Consider the following 20,134-nt stretch of genomic DNA (forward strand, 5'->3'; position numbering starts at 1 on the left):
ATATTTGCATATTTCTTTCTTCTGATTTAGCTCCCCTCGTGGTCAAGTTTAGGTAGAGTGACCTCCCATCTCTGAACAAACCAAGATGGCGGCTTCCACCGAATTTCTCAGTTTTCCTCCAGACTTTGACGTCTCGTAAGTATTTGGCAAGTCAGTAGAGGTGTAAATAAATAACACTAACACATAAGCTTCACTGGTTACACAATTGAGAATCACAAATAAGCAAGCACACATGCGTGATCTCGAATTGTCGGTGGATGCAAATTTTCAGCTCTTCTTTTACTTTCAGTATTTGCAGTAATTTAGACGTCTACTTTTCCTCCCTGGGGGTATATTATGTCATATATACTTACTCAGCAGTAACTGTGAGTCTGTTACTAGGTAACCAACTTTCCAAGCAGATCAGAAAATACCACTCATGTATGCAGGCCATTGTAAAAAAAGCGTCACAGACATTTTGAGTTATTTTTACATTTAGTCAAGTTTTGACTAAATGTTTTAATAATAATAATAATAATAACGGGCATTTATAAAGCGCCTTATCAAAAGTTCAAAGCGCGGGACAACAATACATGTATACAAAAATCATACAATCACTGTCAGATTCAAACAACACATCATGCACATCTCACATCCCCAGACTCTATACTAAGGAACTATCCGTAGTGTTGTTGGAACAAGTGAGTTTTCAAATTGGACTTAAAAGATGAAATGGATGGAGAGTGACGTAATTGAAAGGGGAGTGAATTCCATAACTGAGGTCCATAATACGAAAACGTGCGGAAGCCATGAGCCTTGCGTTTAAAGCGACCTTGACAGAGAAGTCGAGCATCATCAGAAGAACGAAGGGTGCGAGAGGGAGTGTAGAGAGAGACCAGTTCAGAAAGATAGGCAGGTGCCGATTCAGAGATGATATTGTAGCAGAAGCAGGCAGCTTTATACCTAATACGTTCAGATACAGGAAGCCAGTGAAGTTCTTTCATGAGAGGAGTGCAGGGTTGTCGATGGGGGGGAATCGAGACGAGGGTCGTGGTGTATGTGTGTCTGTCTGTCTGTCTGTCTGTCTGTCTGTCTGTCTGTCTGTGTGTGTGTAGAGCGATTCAGACTAAACTACTGGACCGATCTTTATGAAATTTGACATGAGAGTTCCTGGGTATGATATCCTCAGACGTTTTTTTCATTTTTTTGATAAATGTCTTTGATGACGTCATATCCGGCTTTTCGTGAAAGTTGAGGCGGCACTGTCACGCTCTCATTTTTCAACCAAATTGGTTGAAATTTTGGTCAAGTAATCTTCGACGAAGCCCGGACTTCGGTATTGCATTTCAGCTTGGTGGCTTAAAAATTAATTAATGACTTTGGTCATTAAAAATCTGAAAATTGTAAAAAATTTTTTTTTTTTATAAAACGATCCAAATTTACGTTTATCTTATTCTCCATCATTTTCTGATTCCAAAAACATATAAATATGTTATATTTGGATTAAAAACAAGCTCTGAAAATTAAAAATATAAAAATTATTATCAAAATTAAATTTTTGAAATCAATTTAAAAACACTTTCATCTTATTCCTTGTCGGTTCCTGATTCCAAAAACATATAGATATGATATGTTTGGATTGAAAACACGCTCAGAAAGTTAAAACGAAGAGAGGTACAGAAAAGCGTGCTATCCTTCTCAGCGCAACTACTACCCCGCTCTTCTTGTCAATTTCACTGCCTTTGCCATGAGCGGTGGACTGACGATGCTACGAGTATACGGTCTTGCTGCGTTGCATTGCGTTCAGTTTCATTCTGTGAGTTCGACAGCTACTTGACTAAATGTTGTATTTTCGCCTTACGCGACTTGTTTTTAATTTAAGTTGTATTTGTAGAAGTTGTACAGTTGTAGAATAATTGTCTTCTTTTTTAATTGCAGATCATTTGCTGAAAGGTCAACCAAAATATGTGTGGTTGCTGTTATTGGAAAGTCACGCTTTGCTCCTTTTTATTCTAAAGCGTCTCTTTTGAATCCCGTCATAGATCGAGACATTTTTCAGGTATGATTTTATTATAATTAAGCTGTGAAGTCAAATTAAAGTACAAAACACTAATTTTTTTTTCATACAATAAAGAATTTTAATAAACTTTTTGCCAGTGAGGTAATATCACCATCTTTAACTTGATAGTGCAGTTCTTGTTATGAATAATGTTCCAAGTTGTTCAAAAATTACTCACTTAACTGTTGACGGGTCACTTATTATTCTATTGATAATTAAATCGTATTGATAATAATGTTTCAGCTAGTCTGAAAAAGCCTATACTGCTTTTGCAAGCTTTCAGATTAATTCTGTGAAATATGTGAACAAGACTTGACAAAAAATTAAAATTCTGTATGTCTTCGGGCTTTGAAATCAGTAGCACAGTACTTCCAACACGACTAGTAACATTTCCAAACATGAATGAGGATTGAATAACCACACTGTTTTTTCTTTTGCAGGGACTTGAAAGTCTTATTGGGGAAAACATGGAGAAAGTAAGTAATGTCAGTTACACTTGACCTACACTAAGTTACAGTACCCAATCCTCTGTGTCCAAATTCTTGGAGAGTTGGAAATCAAGCAAAACAGCCTGATCTTGTGCAATTTGACTGGGACCAATATAACTCTTGTAAGATTAAAATAATACACTGTAGTATGCGTGTTAATATTTCCGATTTAATCAATTTCAATGTCTGAATTCATAAAGAGTTGGAATTAAACTAGCAAAACAGCCTGATCTCTTGCAATTTTACTGCAAGTGCAACCAATGACTCTGTTTACATTAGAATATTAGTATGCTTGTTAATACATGTTTTTCTGATTTAATCAATAATAAGTACCACTACCAGTATAAATATCAAAACGTGTATATGATTATGATGTCTCATGTTGGTGCATGTGTGTGAAAATTGTGTGCGAGAGAGATCGAAATAGATTCATAGAGGTGGTAGAGTTGATTATGTTGTTCATGTGACGAACAACAAAAACTCCTGTCTGTTCATGCTCAACACTAACACTAACGGACTGTACACATTTGTTCTTAAAGTGATCAAGGTCATCATGACATTGCACACATATTTTCAGGGGGACCTGGAGTGTTATTATGACGAAGACACGCAGGTGTTATATCTTCACTTGATGTCTCACCTGGACACACCTCAACTTGCTCGTCACTGTCGCCAGACAGCTAAGGACAAGATACAAGAAGTGAGTAAACCAAAGCAGGCCATTGTTACCTCAGTTTCTGGGAATTCCAGTGGACTGGGTGGCCGAGTGGTAACGCACTTGTGCTCGGAAGCGAGAGGTTGCGAGTTCGACCCTGGGTCAGGGCGTTAGCAATTTTCTCCCCCCTTTCCTAACCTAGGTGGTGGGTTCAAGTGCTAGTCCTTCGGATGAGACGAAAAACCGAGGTCCCTTCATGTACACTACATTGGGGTGTGCACGTTAAAGATCCCACGATTGACAAAAGGGTCTTTCCTGGCAAAATTGTATAGGCATAGATAAAAAATCTCCACCAAAATACTCGTGTGATTTGGAATAATAGGCCATGAAAAGTAGGATATGCGCCGAAATGGCTGCGATCTGCTGGTCGATGTGAATGCGTGATGTATTGTGTAAAAAATTCCATCTCACACGGCATAAATAGATCCCTGCGCCTTGAGTCCGAGTCTGGAGATACGCGCGCGATATAAGACCTCATATAATAATAATTCCGCTCTTGATACATCTCCGAATGGAGGTGTGGATAATTTACACAGTAATGTGGTAGGATTTTTTTATTTAAATACCAGTGTATTTTTGTTGTTGAAAGTTTGCTTTGTATAGCTTGGAACATTGAACTTCAAGAGACATTGTAGCTATAATTTTATTTTAGATTTGCTCATGTTTTTCTTAAATCTCGCGGTCAGTTTCAATTATCACATGTGTATTTGTCAACAGGATTTCTACACTTACTGGCAAGATGCAGAATCAAGATACGCCAGGATGTTGCTGCTGGTCTTCTCTCTTGCACATGTTGTGTTGGTCAGTCTGTCTGTTCTGTTTGTGTGTGTGTGTGTGTGTGTGTGTGTGTGTGTGTGTGTGTGTGTGTGTGTGTGTGTGTGTGTGTGTGTGTGCTTGCCTGCATAGGCACATGCAAGAGAGAGAGAGAGAGAGAGAGAGAGAGAGAGAGAGAGAGAGAGAGAGAGAGAGAGAGAGAGAGAGAGAGAGAGAGAGAGAGAGAGAGAGAGAGAGAGAAAGAGTTTGTGCTAGTGTGTGGTGTGTGTGGTCAGTTAAAAGATGTTCCTGGTCTTATGTTGAATTTTAGAAAGTATTAACATTTGATTTAAACCTTGATTCTGACTTTTTTTTATGTCTTCTTTCTAATTCTAGGCAGTGACAATTTGTTCTCTGTTTTCCTTTTTTTTTTTTTTTTTTTTTTGATCTTTAGAAGTTAGTTCAGATACAATCATACATTTCACAATCACAAAGCAGATAATTTTGGTTTCATAAAAAAACAGCAAGATCTCATCCTTCAAACGTGCAATTGTGAGTGAAATTTTGTTGTTTCGATTTCATATGTTTCTGTTACTGTTTTTAGCTGTCATTGTTGTGTTTTGTGTGAGTATACGTTTCCAACATTTTGTTTTGTACAGCTTGCTCACCCGGGCAGTATCTTTGACATGTCATACATCAAGTTCTTCCGGATCCTGGATTCTATCAGGTCTGTGTTGTGTGTTAATACAGTGGACCTCCCCCCCCCCCCCTTTTTGAGACCCCAAGAAGTCTGAGAAATTCAGGCCTAAAAAAGAGTCTTAAAGTTTGTGCATACAAAAAATGGAAAAAGGGGAGGGGGGGCTTAAATTGCTTGGGCTTTTTAAAATTTTTTTATAAAAGGGGGGTTCCAGACTGTACAAGTATCAAGTGCACATGACTTTCTATGTGCTAGTGGTATTAGTACAGTAACCATTCCCCCCCCCCCCCCCCTCCCCCCCCCCCACCCTGTAAAGACATTCAAAAATCTGAGAAAAACAGGTCTTTAAAAAGAGGGAGTCTTAAAATTCAGTTACATTTACATAGATTTAACAGGGATGAAAATTCTCCGTTTTTTCCGACTTTTCCGATTATTTTCAATGGGCCATCCGATTTATTTGTGCGATTCCGTTTTTTGGCTCACGAAGTGTAGCCTATGCGATCGTAACTTTGTCTGTCTGTGCGTTTGTGCGTGTGTTTGTGCGTGTGTATGTCTGTGGTAGAAACTTTAACATTTCGTCATTTGAAGACGTCACATTATGGCGTAAGAGGGTTAGACGTCACGCGAAGGAATTACTGAAAGTCTCGGTCATTGTTTTTTGAGCGGGCCGAGACTAGTTGGCAGTCGTGTCGTAGATTGTTGACACTCTCTCTCTCTCTCTCTCTCTCTCTCTCTCTCTCTCTCTCTCTCTCTCTCTCTCTCTCTCTCTCTCTCTCTCTCTCTCTCTCTCTCTCTCTCTCTCTCTCTCTCTCTCTCTCTCTCTCTCTCTCTCTCTCTCTCTCTCTCTCTCTCTCTCTCTCTCTCTCTTTATTTTGCACCCACTGACATTTTTTTTCCCGGGGCAGCATGCCCCTGGACCCCCCCCCTAGTAGTCTGAAAGTGATATAAAATTCTATATATATATATATTTCATGACAATACCAGCTTGTTGTAATCCCTTTTTAATGCCTGAAAAAGAAGTAGATTTGCTTTCAAATGAGCACCAGATTGCTTCATTTTGTATGTATTTTGGGGCCATGTTTGAATCCAATTTTAAGGCTCAGATAGCCCCAGATTGCACCAAATTGCACCCTTGAAAAAAAAAATTTCCGGGGGGGCATGCCCCCGGACCCCCCTAGAAGTCTTGGCGCTTTGCGCCTGCGAAACTTGGCGCTACGCGCCTTCGAATTTTTTTTTCAGGGTTTTTTTTTTGTTTCAGTTTTCATGCCTGATTTATTGAACAGAAAATCTGAGAAATATGGGAGATAGCCTTCGGTTTTTTTATTTTTTTATTTTTTTTTTTGGGGGGGGGGGGGGGGGGGGGGGGGCTTTAAAGAGAGATTCCATTGTATTATGAATGATTTTGGTCATTCTCTTCATATACCTCTATGTAGTTCTGTGACTGTTAGTTTTCTGCTTGTTTATTGAAGAATTTTGTTCTGAACAGAGTTTGAAAATTTGTGAAGGAAATCACGAATAACACTGTAACAGGCAAAGTTTGACAGTGATATCCTCCACGCTTTTAGAGCGCTAACCAGAGATATAGCGTGACATAGCAAAGTGTGTTGCACGCACTGTGAGTTCAGCTCACTGACCGGGAATAGTTGATGTTGTAAATCGCAACTAGGGTATTGTTACACTTTACCACTGTCCTTGGACATTGAGGGGTTGTCCAAGTAATCGGCCGGGAGGAAGGAAGCCCGGATAGATGCGACAGGAAAGCACTTAACAGTGCGTCGTATAACCGGTCTGAGAGGGAGATAGCGGCCAGATGACAAGTGTGACGGATCTGAGAAGCCGCCGAAGTATCATAACTCTAGACCAGCATAGCTGAAATTCGACGAGATTTCAGGAAGTTATTGCAAGGTTATGGTTGTCCGTATAGTTGGACCATAGAGGTCACAGGGCGAAAGGAACTGGGTAGATCGAGGTCGCCAGTGGAAGGAATTAGTATTCAGATACATTTCCTAGTGAACGGCCATAGATGCTGTGTAATTCTGTGTATGAACAGAGTTAAAATATGTCTATAAGATCTTAAGTACATAAGATATAATGAGTGTTTAGTAGGCAGAGCAGACGGTGATTTGAGTCTGCCGGAATATGAACTGTAACTGACTACACACGAGCCGTGATTCGATACCAGTAAAGTAGAGATCGTGTGCCTGTGAGTTCACGGACTGTTTGTGTATTTCTCTACATAAGTGAAGGGTAGAGGGTTTTGTTAGTGAAATTGTGCACAGGATTTTAATCTCGCTTTGTTTTTGCATCCAAACCCGTGAGTACCCAATTTTTGAATACCTAACATTTATGTTCATGATTGTGTGTATGTGTGTGTATGTTTGTCATACCTGTATAATACAGTGGAAGGAACCTACATTTGGAGTTGTGTGTGTTCCTGTATGATAGCGTACTAGCGCATTTGCATTCATTCACAAAATTACAGAATAAAGTTGCAAGAAGAGGAAGGTTATAAATGTTATATTTTAGGTTATGTGCAAATCATTTTTGTTTGTAATTTATACACTGTACATATTTTTTTATTACTTCAAGTACTTTTGCATCTAAATACTTTCAGATTCAAGTAAAATACATGGATAAGAACTGAAATAATACACAGAATAAGCATAACTTTGAAGATTTAAGGCTATAAAAGTGCTGTGCCTTATATTTTCTTAAACAGATTGAAGATGCAGCCCCAGTTGACAGAACTGCTACGAAATCTGCCGGTTTCCAAGGACTGGTCAGCGACTGGGCGGCTGTGTTCTCCCCGTGTTCTATTCGTCTTTCAGACACAGACCTTGGGACCCAGCGCAGAGGAAGAGGGTTCCAGCAAGTCAAGGTCACAGGTATGTTACAATAAGTCAAGGTCACAGGTATCTTGCAGAAATTCAATGTCAATTGTCATAGGTATCTTGTAGAAAGTCAAGGTCATAGGTATCTTGCAGAAAGTCAAGGTCATAGGTATGTTCAAGAACATCAAGGTAACAGGTATGTTCCAGGAAGTCAAGGTCACAGGTATCTTGCAGAAAGGCAATGTCATTAAGGTAAGTTCCAGCAAGTAAAGGTCACGGGTATATTCCAGCTACTCACCAAGTTCTCCTTTTTGCATCATTATTTTGCTCTTTGTGTTCTTAATAATTTTGATAACATATCTGCAGTGCGATACTTGAGCCTGGCATTTCTTTTATCTTTTCAGAAACTGTCTCCTCTGAAACGTCTTCAACACAACCTTGAGGATCAGATCTACCGAGTCCTGCGTCGCGCAAGAGTCATCACAAATATCAGGTACAGTACAGGTACAGTCATCACAAATATCAGGTACAGTACAGGTACAGTCATCACAAATATCAGGTACAGTATCTAGAAAAAGGTATCCCAAACCTCCCAGACTTGATCACGCTTTTGTCAAGTTAAAGGTACTGAACTTGTCAAATCCAGGTGCACGGAGCCCCTGGGGCTTTTAGTCATACCTCAGGCAGCTATCCGTTAGAAGAACTACCAAGTTTCATTGACTTGCACCCAAAGAGTCAAGAACTGCGATTTTTGTACGAATTAATTTCGTACTCGGACCCGGCTGGTCTTGACCTATTTTTGGATCTAAATTTAGATCAGGTAGATCACCACATCATGCACAAAAAGACACGTCACTAAGCAAACTATGTCAGACGTCATCATGAGTTTGTGTAAAACAAAATCAAGGCCGGAATCACTCCGTTGAATCGAACTCCGACCAAACACCACGTAATAACTAGGTGAATTTATGCACTCGCGTGAACAAGAAACTGTCGAGCTTCACAGATGTCGTCGTTGGGTAGTTTTGGGTTTGTTTTACTACCATAGGAGGATTTTTGAACTGTAAATGCACTCAGCTGCAACAAAAACGCAAAACAAAGGCTGTGAGCTGCACTGTGCCTTTAAGGAGTGACCACTATTTCTGGCTTGCTTTGCACACAGACAAATTAAGACACAAACTTTCAGGCCATGTGATTTCAGATTTCTTTTTTCTACTTTCACCAGTTTTACACAAATGTTCAAAAAATATAAATTAATTGTGTGTTTGTGTGTAAAATTGGGTAGCGCCTTACTATTTGACAGCTTGTTTTCCCAAGTGAGATAGAACCCTGAATTTCCCTGGGGGTAACTTCACAGGACTTTATGATACGATACCCTATTCTTATCCTTATCTGGCTGATTTTATTCGTGCCACATGAGCAGTCACAAACTGCCTTGAAGAAGAAAGAGAGTTCAAAGACCAAGATATTTATTGCCTAGACGTAATATTACAGAGGAAGCCCCGTTTCAAGACCTCTACAAAATCTGAAAAATGGGGGTGAATGGACATGTTATGAAGAAAAAATGGGGGTGAATGGACATGTTATGAAGAAAAAATGGGGGTAAATGGACATGTTATGAAGAAACAAGAGGCGAAGCCTTCAAGGCTCACGTAAGAAATCGACAAACAGTAACACAAACTCAATCACTCCGTCACACATACACACACACAGTAAGTATAGGTGACACGGTGCAAGAGTGCGAGACACTAGATCTAGATCTGTCTGTCTGTAGCCTACTTACCGGGACACAACTGCCAGATGGACAGATCGACTGACACTGCGCTTTCGACAGCGCTTCCTCGCGCAGACACTGGAAACACGCTGTGCAGATTAACCTGTAGGAAATCTCCTTTGGTATCTTCCTTATCTATTTTTCTGGAGCTACGAAACCGAACAATGTGAAATCGTCTTCTCCGAATCGACGAACTGCAGCTCGGTGATAACTGTATCTATACCACAATCCTTCACGCGATCTGACCTAACCTTGACCCCTGACCTTGTCTACATACCAAACACGACACAAACCAGTCACCTGTTTTTACCCCCCCAAAACCCCCCACCACCCGTTTTCTTTGGATACACACTTTAACTACATACGTGCCGACGAAATGTTGATCATTGCTTCAATACTTTGAAGCTGTTGCTTGAATAATAACCAGGTAAAATTAGTATTTCGGTGTTCAGTCAAATGTTAAAGTTTCTACCACAGACATACATCTATATATATATACGACTTGTGTCTGTGTGTGTATCTGTCTGTCTGTGTCTTCGCGATGCACGGCCAAAGTTCTCGATGGATCTGCTTCAAATTTGGTGGGCTTATTCACAGAGACCCCGGACACAACCTGATCGATGAGATATTTCAACACGTGCTCTCAGCGCGCAGCGCTGAACCGATTTTGTGCGCGCTGAACCGATTTTGGTTCCACCTCAGCTACCCGGGCCCCCATACCGACACACCAAAGCCAAAGTTCTCGGTGGATCTTTTTCAAATTTGGACACCGTATTCAGCTACACCCCGGACACAATATCATCGATGAGATATTTCAACACGTGCTCTCAGCGCGCAGCGCTGAACCGATTTTGGTTTTTGTGTTCATTTCACCATTCCCAGTAACTCTTCCTTATCTTCTCATCTTCTCCATGTTTTCAGCGTTTACCTCCCTTCCTTCGTATGGTGCACTATAGTATGAGGGGGGCATCTTCGGATATTCCCGGCGTTCTGTTACTATTTTTAGAAGGTCACCGCAGTGTCCAGAACGTAAATTGGACCCGTAAATTATCCTCACTGTAAAAGTGCAAAGGTCGAATCAATTTATAGCCACGCGAAAAATACACTGTCATCTATCTCTCTATAGATACGGCTTCTCTGTGTTTGTGTGTGTGTGTGTGTGTGTGTGTCTCTCTATGTGAGCAACACCTGGGGATTGTTCAGTTCTGTTTGTGATGTGGTCTGGCGGCTTTTGTGTATTTGTATGTACTGGCCTTCCTTTGAAAAGCCATAACAGTCCAAAAGGGCTTACAGATAAGCTCTAAATTGCTCAATCCTGTTTGAGTGGAGTTCGCCTCCAAAGGTGATTAACACGGTTACATTCGTCGACAAGGATGGGACTCGATATGGTCAGGAATGGCATTATGGCCACTGAATCATTTTCGTGCTGTTCCCATTCCACGAATCTGGGAGGGACCTAAGCTTGGCGGGTTCATTGTTCGGACCCGGCGAAGCCGGCGTACGGCTCCAAGTACTTCTTCCCGGCGAAGCCGGCTACCCGGCGAAGCGGGTATTCATCTAGTATATACATACATACGCACGCACGCACAGACAGACAAAAGTTAGCATCGCATAGGCTACACTTACGTGAGCCAAAAATGGGGATAAATGGACATGTTATGAAGAAACAAGTCGCGTAAGGCGAAAATACAACATTTAGTCAAGTAGCTGTCGAACTCACAGAATGAAACTGAACGCAATGCAACGCAGCAAGACCGTATACTCGTAGCATCGTCAGTCCACCGCTCATGGCAAAGGCAGTGAAATTGACAAGAAGAGCGGGGTAGTAGTTGCGCTGAGAAGGATAGCACGCTTTTCTGTACCTCTCTTCGTTTTAACTTTCTGAGCGTGTTTTCAATCCAAACATATCATATCTATATGTTTTTGGAATCAGGAACCGACAAGGAATAAGATGAAAGTGTTTTTAAATTGATTTTGAAAATTTAATTTTGATCATAATTTTTATATTTTTAATTTTCAGAGCTTGTTTTCAATCCAAATATAACATATTTATATGTTTTTGGAATCAGAAAATGATGGAGAATAAGATGAACGTAAATTTGGATCGTTTTATAAAAAAATAATTTTTTTACAATTTTCAGATTTTTAATGACCAAAGTCATTAATTAATTTTTAAGCCACCAAGCTGAAATGCAATACCGAAGTCCGGGCTTCGTCGGAGATTACTTGACCAAAATTTCAACCAATTTGGTTGAAAAATGAGAGCGTGACACGAAAAGCCGGATATGACGTCATCAAAGACATTTATCAAAAAAATGAAAAAAACGTCTGAGGATATCATACCCAGGAACTCTCATGTCAAATTTCATAAAGATCGGTCCAGTAGTTTAGTCTGAATCGCTCTACACACACACACAGACAGACAGACAGACAGACACACAGACACACATACACCACGACCCTCGTCTATGTTAAAACATTTAGTCAAAACTAAGAACTTGACTAAATGTAAAAATAACTCAAAATGTCTGTGACGCTTTTTTTACAATGGCCTGCATACATGAGTGGTATTTTCTGATCTGCTTGGAAAGTTGGTTACCTAGTAACAGACTCACAGTTACTGCTGAGTAAGTATATATATATATATGACATAATATACCCCCAGGGAGGAAAAGTAGACGTCTAAATTACTGCAAATACTGAAAGTAAAAGAAGAGCTGAAAATTTGCATCCACCGACAATTCGAGATCACGCATGTGTGCTTGCTTATTTGTGATTCTCAATTGTGTAACCAGTGGAGCTTATGTGTTAGTGTTATTTATTTACACCTCTACTGACTTGCCAAAAACTTACGAGACGTCAAAGTCTGGAGGAAAACTGAGAAATTCGGTGGAAGCCGCCATCTTGGTTTGTTCAGAGATGGGAGGTCACTCTACCTAAACTTGACCACGAGGGGCTTGAAAATGAAAAAAACGTCTGAGGATATCATACCCAGGAACTCTCATGTCAAATTTCATAAAGATCGGTCCAGTAGTTTAGTCTGAATCGTTCTACACACACACACAGACAGACAGACAGACAGACACACATACACACATACACCACGACCCTCGTCTCGATTCCCCCCTCTACGTTAAAACATTTAGTCAAAACTTGACTAAATGTAAAAAATGGGGGTAAATGGACATGTTATGAAGAAACAATCTGAAAAATGAAGGTCTTAAAAAGGGGGAGGTCTGAAATGGGGTTCCACTGTTTGTGCATCGGTCAACGTGGATATGTACATGTGTGCTCACCAAGTTAAAGGAGGTCGTCTACATTTTTGCTTTTTTTAATAACCTTATGGTTAGATTTCGCTAAAAAGTTATGTCAGATGATGAATGAACCATGTGGAAAAAAGTTATAGAAAAAAAAATATGTCAAAAAAGATTTTATTTTTGGGTAGCGAGACTCACGCTTCCAATATTTTGTTTTCTGTTTGCTGAGAACATGTGCTTTGCCTAAAAATACTGACCAATCAAATTCAAGTCACTATGCTTATAGCCACGCCCAAACAAGTGCAGCAACAGTTTGACACTGGAGCGCTGTCCACGCTTTTTTTAAACGCACGAAATGCACGGGATTTGAGAGGAGTTTTGCGCTCGGCATTTTCCGAATAAGGATATCGTACTATGAGTACTACGCTGGAATACTACTATGAATTTTCAAACGGCTACACTGGCTTCGTCTTTCCTGATCGAAAGGGGGTGTATTGTTGATATTTGTAGATAATAGACTCTGCATTTTAATGGTCAAATGGCGATTTCGGTATAAAAATGTAGACAAGGACCTTTAAGGCTTTACCTGAAAGTCTAGATTCTGTCCACAGCAACAACTCGCTGTTTGCGGTGCCAGCCAACCAGGAGTTTGTTTTCATCAACAGTCGCAGGAGTGAAGCCACGGAGCCCGTCACCTTCCTGCTCAGTTTGATGAAGAACCACTACACCGGCCACGGTCAGTTGTATTGCTGTACTAGGTGTTTTATACACAGGTATTATCGCAAGGCTAGAAGTCCCACAAACACCGGTCACTTTATCATGACAACCAGTCACATAGGAGTACCTGTACTTCAATGCAAGAAACTGTCAAATGCAACCAAAACTGACAGGATTGACTTGTTGACGATTTTCTTTTTCTTACTCATACTCTGAGAATATGTGATCACACAAAAATGTTACTTAGAAGCAACATGTCAACAACAAATGTTACAGAAGTTTTTTTAATTTTTTAACAGGAGGGCACTTTCAGAATGCACCCTACGTTTCCAATACATTCAGTGCTCTTAGTTTGAGCTTGTCATTGATAATCTCAACTTCTCATTGTCGATGTTCAGACTCGCCCAGAACAAAGAGTTACCAGTCCTCACGGCGAGGGAACAACACAAACAGCTCCTCCTCGTCTGATAGCCTCCGGTCACCGCTCATGCCAATGCGCCAGGAGAACAGCTTCAAGGAGTTTCTATGGCAACATGTGGAGATGGCATTCAACAAGGGCTTTGACGACAACGTGGGTCGTAACCCTGTGGCAGCAAGGTTTGAGGTGCGTGTTACCAGATGCGAGATGTTTCGGCCGATTTGCAGCATTTCCAAAGCTCCACACATCTTTCTTGATATCCCCAGAGTGTGCACTAGGTTGCACAATGAAGTAGCCATGCTTTCAAGCTTTTTCTTTAAAATTTGCATTCAAAATGGTCAAATCTGTTGCAAGTCAGAGCACATTTTCAGGTTGTTCTTCTTTATCTTTCATAAAAATCCCCAAACTCCCCAAAAGTGGGAGGCCTTTATCATAAAAACATTTATTGTAGGGTTTCTGGGTTGTACCCATTCAAATTAAGCCAATGAAGCAGGTAATTTCACTGTTAAGAGCGTAACCTAAACCTGTATGTTTTGGAAGGCTGCTCACAGTGAAACCCCCTGTTTATAACACCCTCATTTAAGACTACCTCCCTTATACTACCCTGTTTATAACACCCTCATTTAAGACTACCTCCCTTATACTACCCTGTTTATAACACCCTCATTTAAGACTACCTCCCTTATACTACCCTGTTTATAACACCCTCATTTAAGACTACCTCCCTTATACTACCCTGTTTATAACACCCTCATTTAAGACTCCCTCCCTTATACTACCCTGTTTTCTCAGATTTTTCTGTTCATAACCTCTGTAAACTTACCCATGAATTAAGATTCCCTCCTTTTGAAGACCTGATTTTCTCAGATTTTTGGAGGTCGTGAAATGAGGGTTCCACTGTACTGGTAAGGTCACCTCTTCTAGGCTGTGCATGTACTGGTATCTTATAACATTAAGCACTTGAGACAAGCCATTTCACTGTGGTGGAAGTGAACCTGTATGTCTTGGAAGGCTGTTGATTCTCAGTATGATCCTTCATTCTCTTCAGTTACCAACGGCCGCTGGTTGGATGCTGGTTTGCCGGAAGATGCACGACTTTCTCTTTGACTCCACGCCAGAGGGACGCGCTCAGAGTGCTCTCAACACCCTGCGAGCGCTGCTCGACCCCGATCTCAGATTCTCTGAAAAGTGAGCAAATACTCTGCAGTGACAGTGTACAGGAGTGTGTGGTTGGTGGTTTGTGTTGTTGCAAGGAGGGTGTCATGAGAAAGTGAAAGTGGCTGTCGGTCTGGAATTTGACAAAAAAATGTTCTTGGGGATTGAATGCATGGACTTGTGGGTGTTCGGGGGAAAAAAAGCGTTCTGAATGTATTTGATTTTGTTCGATAGTGATGATTGGGGGGGGGGGGGGGTTTGACGACGGAGGCATCGGTTTGTTGAAATGAGTTGTGTGAGTCTGTGTAAGCCAGAGAGAGAGAGAGAGAGTGTGAATGGTTGTGTGTGTGTTTCTATGTGAGGCAGTGTTTTGTTGGAATGCGTTGTCTGTGTAAGCCATAGAGAGAGAGAGTGTGTGTATGGTTGTGTGTGTGTGTGTGTGTGTGTGTGTGTGTGTGTTTCTATGTGAGGCAGTGGTTTGTTGGAATGCGTTGTGTGTGTCAGTGTAAACCAAAGAGAGAGAGAGAGAGTGTGTGTATGGTTGTGTGTGTGTGTGTGTGTGTGTGTGTGTGTGTGTGTGTGTGTGTGTGTGTGTGTGTGTGTATGTGTGTGTTTCTATGTGAGGCAGTGTTTTGTTGGAATGCGTTGTGTGTGTCAGTGTAAGCCAGAGAGAGAGAGAGAGTGTGTGTATGTGTGTGTGTGTGTGTGTGTGTGTGTGTGTGTGTGTGTTTCAATGTGAGGCAGTGGTTTGTTGGAATGAGTTGTGTGTGTCAGTGTAAGCCAGAGAGAGAGAGAGAGAGAAAGAATGTGTGTGGGTGTGTGTTTTTCTGTGTGAGTGAATGAGAGAATGTGTAACAGAGTGTGTGGGTGACAGAGAGAGGGATTGTGTACTTGTATGCGGGTCTGTCTGGCTATGATGTGTGTGGGTGTATGCGGGTCTGTCTGGCTATGATGTGTGTGGGTGTATGCGGGTCTGTCTGGCTATGATGTGTGTGGGTGTATGCGGGTCTGTCTGGCTATGATGTGTGTGGGTGTATGCGGGTCTGTCTGGCTATGATGTGTGTGGGTGTATGCGGGTCTGTCTGGCTATGATGTGTGTGGGTGTATGCGGGTCTGTCTGGCTATGATGTGTGTGGGTGTATGCGGGTCTGGCTATAATGTGTGTGGGTGTATGCGGGTCTGTCTGGCTATGAGGTGTGTGGGTGTATGTGCGTGCGTGTGAAGTATTTATATATTTTTCTTTTCTTTTCACATAGCCGATGCAGCAAGATCATCACCATGGCAGAAACTGCCTATCAGCAGGAGTTGCCTCCCTTCTATGTCACAGCCTACCATCTCTCTAAGGTGAGTGTATTCTTAGGTCTTTTTGCATCTGGTGTTTGATGATATTTAAATACTTTCTACATTAAAATCTGAATGCATACATTTTTGTTATTTTTACCTTGTGTGCACTGTTTCTTTTTTGTTGTCTCACTCACTGTTGTGGACCTTTTCTAAAATTGAGCTATGTAATTCATTTTGTTCCGCTCTAAGTTACAACTGAACGATCGTTAATATGTATTAGCTTTATGTCTTCGTTAAAATGATTGGGGTTGACTAGAATAACAATGTTAAATTGCTTTGGTAAATGAACTTTTTTAACAATATGAATACATGAACTGTAAAAGCAAAATTTAACTTTGAAATTAGTTTGTTTTTGTTGAAAATCATATGTTGTAGAAGTTGTACATGTACGATACTTTCTGTCAGTAGTTGGCTTACAGTTGGAAACCAAGCAGGATGATCTATCCTTTGGAGATATTCTGTCATGAAAGGAATGTTGGCTTACTTTTAAGTTCAAATAATAACCAACAAGAGATGACTTGTGTTGGCAAGACCTCGACGAACAGTGACAAAACTCTGAGATGTTGTTCAGATGGCCCAGGCCAGACGGGTGTTTTCACTACGCCAGAGGCCCAGCGTTTGACAAGTACCTGGCACAGCTAACAGTGACAGATAACTGTGTGATGTGTTTCAGCTGGCCCAGGCCAGAAGGGTGTTTTCACAGTACGCCAGAGGCCCAGCGTTCGACAAGTACCTGGCACAGCTGGAGGAGGTGTGCACGGCGTTCTGGAAAAATGGCCATCAGCAATGTGAGGCTGTCAGTCTGTCCGGCAACCTGTGTGTCAACCAGGTCAGATGTGCATATGTATGTTGGGGGTAAAACCCAGTATAATTTGGCAAAGTTTTCTTTGCAAAGTCTGCTGCGTGAAGCTGGCTGCACAATGCTTTAGCACTGAATTGTTGGTAAAAAGACTTTGCAAAGTTGACTTTGAGCTCAATTAAAGACAGCCTGGCTTTAGGGAGACCTGGAGTAAAGAACGGGAAGTTAGAAAGATGTGTCTTTTGAAAATCTCATCTGGGAACCTTGGAATGGTCGTTGTGGTGGCAAGGGGCAGGCTCGACTGTATCATCTTGTTATTTGCAGCTCCACCGAGGGCTGAGCGATACCATCACGGAGGCGAGCAAAGACCTGCCCGTCATGGCTCACTCCAGTCAGCTCAAAACCAGGGCCGCCTGCAACTGTGGCCGACAGCAGGCCGAGAAAGATGACCCCTTTGATCACAGGGTGAGAGTGCTGTCCCTTTCATGCATCTGGGTCCAAATGGCTAAGCTTGTTTAATTCTCTTTAAGGTGGAGGTTAAGTCAACTAATACGTACGAAAGTCACAGTTTTCAATTGCTTCGTGCGTTTTTGTTCCACAGTACTACCGACAAAGTATAAAGCACCCAGTATCCAGGATTTTGACTTCGACTGAGTTATTCATTAATCTTGCAAAAGTCTCCTGTCCCTAGTTTGAAATTCTCACCATCCCCATCCTGGAATAGATCTTATACTGATAAACATTTGTATTAACAGAGTAAAACAGATTTCAGTGAACTACAAGTTAAGTTTAACATGTCTTATATTTTAATAACTTCAATGAATTATCATTTAAAGCCGTAGGCATTCTCATGTACATAACAAACTCACCATGAAGACTTTACGTTTCTCTGCAGAGTGCAAACTACGACTTCTACATGACCTTGGAGGCAGCTTGCTGCGTAACACTTCAACACATTGACATGCCGACCTTCAAACCCAGCACCTCGCAGGTCACGGCCGCAGCCTCCACCCCCACCAACAAGGTCACGGTCAAGGACACTCCGAGGGAGGGGAGCGAGGGGGGAGGAGGCGACGGCAAAGACCTTGTGACAGGAATGTCCGCCCTCAGCCTGGCGCTCAGTCTGGGTGGGTATAGATAGGACGAAATTTAAGTTTTACGCCCTCACGGCTTCTCAGGCTTTACCCCAACTTTAGATGAGATACAGGAGTGTATGCCTGTTTAGGTGGTATCAGCCATCTGCACTTATGGCAGAATGAACGAGGTCTTTTATGTGCCACTGTGGTGACAGGGGGTTGGGACATGGCTACCGTCTCGGGGTCTGCGCCTAAAGCTGGCCCATGTCTGTCCCGGCCCGGATTCAAACCCGCGACCATAAGATCACAAGTCTAGTGCTCTACCACCTGGGTATGGATACCTCCCAACCCCCTTTTAAGCCCCCCCCCCCCCCCCCCCTCTTTAACCCCTTCACTGCCACAGTATAACAGCATTTTGGTATTGCTGTGTGCCAGGGCAAAATTTTGCTTTCTTCGGTAGGTTCACTAATCTGTTCACTGCTCGATCATTTATTGAGATATCTCTTAGATCTTTGGCATGTGTTTTGCTTATACCCTTGGCTATTATAGGATGACATGATCATTGGTTGGACTTTGTTTGTGATTGTTATAGTAAAAATTGATATAATGACCATTTTTGTCAAAAATTACAGTTTCCGGACTTACACACACATTGCAGCACGTAAAACCACACAAAACACTGCTAAAACTGGTGTCAAACATCAGTTATTCCCCCCTCTGCTTCTTTACCTCTGTAAACTTGTAGAGCTAGTTATTTTTCGATAATGACCCAGCAACCAAACAAATAACGAGCCAGCAACAGCCTGAATCCTCGATAGCGCAATGGGTTGAGAAGCTGTTCTGTTTTGGTACTACTTTTGCGACTGAAAAGTTCCGAACGCTCTATACGTACGAAATATACATCTCTGGAGCAAACAATACAAACATACCGCATTTAAATTAACAACTACAGGCCTGAACACATGAATCTCCATATAAAATCCATGAGTTAGGTTGTTTTCTGAATCTAGATCTGCCGTGCACACACCGTTCATCACAAGCAAATTCCCAAGGCAAGTAACTCATACTCTTGCCGACAAGAGTAGTTCCCCTTCTTTTAACGCAGTTTCTTCGACAACACTGACTGCAATCCGACGGTCAGTTTTCAACAATATTTCATTTTATAAAAAGATCACACGCAACAAAATGCACACATCTCATCAATTTAAACAACATAAAGCGGTTTCATACACTATTTTCCCCAGAAAACTGAACTTCATACAGTAATTAACGTTCGAACACGGGTGCAAAAGTTCGTCTGCTAGTCCCATTTGACGAAAGAACATTATCCTAACACGATACTAAAACATAAACAGAACACACAATATCTGCCTTTACCGCCACAGCAGAATAACAGCATATCTGTGTACTTGATTTTAGTCTAAAACAGGGAAACTGACAAGAAGTGTTAACAGAATGGAATGATTTGCACGGAACTATACAACCGCGCATTAATCGATCGCCTGCGCAGGATGACTGGTTGAGTGATTCGGATTCGATCAAAGTTAACTTTCGCACAAAAACTCCTGTTTTCTTTGAATAACTGAAGAAAGGAGGAATAAAGAGGTTACACACCTCGTCTCAGTGATTATTAAAAATAATGGTCTCAGTTCGCGGTCATGAAAAAGCTCGCTGAAGCTCGCATTTTTCATGATCCGCCAACTTCGACCATTATTTTTAATAATCACTGAGACTCGGCATGTAACCTCTACGTACTCACATTACAGCCCATAAAAGTGTTCTTCTGTGTGGTAATCCATAAATCACTTCTTGTAGAGCTTCCAGAACACTGTATCGCTTGAAAACAGGTCTACGAGTTGATGTCCGACTTTCGGCCGCCATTGTGAATGCTGTAGATCGGTTCTACATGTCTAACACAGTTTTCAACACGTGGTAGTAACTTATCCGAACGGTCTATGGGAAAGAACTGTGTTTAGAACCCCTACAAGTACTTGGACAGTGGTTACCTCCCATTTAGTTTTCAGAAATGTCCTGAAATGTTGACACAAATCCCACGTATGAGATACGGTTAT

General features: G+C 41.5%; 1 protein-coding gene across 1 annotated transcript in view; it reads left to right on the forward strand.

Moving 5' to 3' along the window:
• Positions 1-41: 41 nt before the first annotated feature.
• Positions 42-20,134, forward strand: part of LOC138978853 (nonsense-mediated mRNA decay factor SMG8-like) — a 43,775-nt gene continuing 23,682 nt past the window's right edge. The window contains exons 1-15 of the mRNA XM_070351656.1: positions 42-135; positions 1,918-2,038; positions 2,479-2,514; positions 3,104-3,226; positions 3,959-4,042; positions 4,654-4,721; positions 7,411-7,576; positions 7,927-8,015; positions 13,165-13,289; positions 13,669-13,874; positions 14,737-14,876; positions 16,100-16,187; positions 16,861-17,016; positions 17,311-17,451; positions 17,882-18,113. Coding sequence (XP_070207757.1) covers positions 86-135; positions 1,918-2,038; positions 2,479-2,514; positions 3,104-3,226; positions 3,959-4,042; positions 4,654-4,721; positions 7,411-7,576; positions 7,927-8,015; positions 13,165-13,289; positions 13,669-13,874; positions 14,737-14,876; positions 16,100-16,187; positions 16,861-17,016; positions 17,311-17,451; positions 17,882-18,113 — 1,825 coding nt within the window. The 5' untranslated portion in view covers positions 42-85. The remainder of the gene's footprint in view (positions 136-1,917; positions 2,039-2,478; positions 2,515-3,103; positions 3,227-3,958; positions 4,043-4,653; positions 4,722-7,410; positions 7,577-7,926; positions 8,016-13,164; positions 13,290-13,668; positions 13,875-14,736; positions 14,877-16,099; positions 16,188-16,860; positions 17,017-17,310; positions 17,452-17,881; positions 18,114-20,134) is intronic.

The sequence above is a fragment of the Littorina saxatilis genome, linkage group LG10, assembly GCF_037325665.1.
Source record: "Littorina saxatilis isolate snail1 linkage group LG10, US_GU_Lsax_2.0, whole genome shotgun sequence".
Taxonomy (NCBI): domain Eukaryota; kingdom Metazoa; phylum Mollusca; class Gastropoda; order Littorinimorpha; family Littorinidae; genus Littorina; species Littorina saxatilis.